This window comes from Cebus imitator, unplaced genomic scaffold (genome assembly GCF_001604975.1).
Source record: "Cebus imitator isolate Cc_AM_T3 unplaced genomic scaffold, Cebus_imitator-1.0 Scaffold5, whole genome shotgun sequence".
Classification (NCBI taxonomy): domain Eukaryota; kingdom Metazoa; phylum Chordata; class Mammalia; order Primates; family Cebidae; genus Cebus; species Cebus imitator.
In genome coordinates, this window is record NW_016107320.1 from 6,216,317 (window position 1) to 6,218,434 (window position 2,118).

The following is a 2,118-nucleotide window of genomic DNA, read 5'->3' on the forward strand; positions in this document are numbered from 1 at the left end:
AGCTGGGATTACAGGCACGCACCACCATGCCCAGCTAATTTTTTGTATTTTTAGTAGAGACGGGGTTTCACCATGTTAACCAGGATGGTCTCGATTTCTTGACCTCGTGATCCACCCGCCTCGGCCTCCCAAAGTGCTGGGATTACAGGCTTGAGCCACCGCGCCCGGCCGTCAGTTGTTACTTGTAAACTTCAAGTCGTTGTTTAGGTCAGAGTTGCTGTTGTCTGAATTCACCAGGACCTAGTTGTTGAAAGTGTAAACTGGAATAAACTTTAATTGGGTTTACAAAATGAGAATTCTTAGTGTATATTTTCTCTTTTTGTATTCAGGTTGCCTGGTTGACTTTACCAGTTTGTTCTAATTTAGATAATTTAGACAACATTAACTTTGTTGAATTTTTTGTTTACCAGCCGGTATCCAGCATTTCAAGGCAACATTATTATTACAGCTACAATACGAATATAATTACCAGGAAAAAAAAAAAAAAAACCTCAGGAAAATAAATGCTTTTAGGAAAATGGGATTAGAGGTTTGAAAATAAACTTGTTTTGGAAAAATAGCTTTACAATAAGATGCCTTTATCTTTGTTAAGTTGTCCTTATGACTTCATTAGTTTAAAAAACATTAATTTACAACACTTAGAACTATAAATTGAATGCTTTAGTGAATTTTATTATTTCAGTGAACATTTGTTATTTAACGTGAACTTTGTACCTATTTTGAAATTTACTAAACTCAAGGCATGTGTTCAGAAGAGTGTTTTTGAAGATGACCTCCCCTTCTTAGAATTCACTGGATCCATTGTGTATAGTTATGAAGCTAGTGATTGCTCTTTCCTGTCAGAAGATATTAGGTAAGAGATGTGAATTTCCTGATTTCATTTGAATTTGGACCCTTAGAAGGTACTATTATGGTAATATTTGTGAATATACTGAGTTTTACAGTTGAGGTATGCTCAATAGATATTTTTATAGACTATCACCAAGTTTTACTTTTCAAATAAAAAATAATCACTGAATTAATGTATAATCTGTTGGTTTGTTCACTCATAAGCTTTTCTATTACTTTAGATAATTTTTTGACTTTTAGTACTTAAGATGTTGTATGTAGAGCTACTGAACACATTGTATTTATTTTACCAATTTAGGGAAAAATGCAAAAATTATTTAACCTCTAAATACACCTTTATATTTCATTAAAAATATCTACATAGTAATATTGAATAATGGCTATGATTGGCTCTCTTGTGTTTAATTAGCAACAATTGTAGCAAATGATTCTTAAAAAATGTTCTAATTAAACATTAGAAATGTCTATTAGCACGTTTAAAGGTTGCCTCGTAAAATTAAGACTGCAATAATGCAATCTAAGGCTCTCAAAGCATAAAACAGAAGTAATAAGGAATTCATTCAGATCTTTTTTGAACTTGTTATACCTGTCCAAAAAAAACCAAACCAAAACAAAAAACTGTTGAGTTAAAAAAAGCAGAGGTGCTGGGCACAGTGGCTCATGCCTGTAATCCCTACACTTTGGAAGGCCAAGGCAGGAGGATCACTTAAACCCAGGAGTTTGAGAACAGCCATGGTAAGACACCCCCATCCCTACAAAAAAATTAAAAAATTATCTTGGCATCTGTGGTCCTAGCTACTCAGGAAGCCAAGGTGGGAAGATCATTTGGGCCCAAGAAGTTGAGGTTGTAGTGAGCCTTGATCACACCACTGCACTCCAGCCTGAGCAACAGGGCAAGACCCTGTCTCAAACAGACAAACAAATAAACAAAAGGCAGAGGTAGGTTAAACTATTTATTAATGGTCTACTGGTGTAGATATGAGCTAGAAATAACATCCAAGAGTCCTTCTGCTACAGCTGTCTGGCCCCTTTGGGACTCATTATACTGAATTAAATTAGTTTCACAGAGGAGGTAAAGTTTATTTTACATATTAACTCTACCATTTTACCTTCAGCATTGCTATAGTATATCATATCTGAAGGCAATTAGCATAAGTGACTTGAAGAATAGTAGTTTTTTATTTTTTTTCCCATTTATTTATTTTATTGCATTTTAGGTTTTGGGGTACATGTGAAGAACATGCAAGATTGTTGCATAGGTACACACGT

At 34.4% G+C, this 2,118-nt stretch overlaps 1 protein-coding gene across 9 annotated transcripts in view; it reads left to right on the forward strand.

Annotated features, from left to right (window-relative positions):
- Positions 1 to 2,118, forward strand: part of WRN (WRN RecQ like helicase) — a 148,372-nt gene that overhangs the window by 23,421 nt on the left and 122,833 nt on the right. For 7 of the 9 annotated variants that reach the window (XM_017536029.2, XM_017536052.2, XM_017536034.2 and 4 more), the window contains one exon: positions 741 to 853. The exons of 1 other annotated variant lie outside the window; for it this stretch is intronic. In XM_017536029.2, coding sequence (XP_017391518.1) covers positions 741 to 853 — 113 coding nt within the window. Of the gene's footprint in view, positions 1 to 207; positions 256 to 740; positions 854 to 2,118 lie in introns of all 9 variants that reach the window. One more of the 9 variants, XM_017536078.2, reaches the window with a different exon arrangement.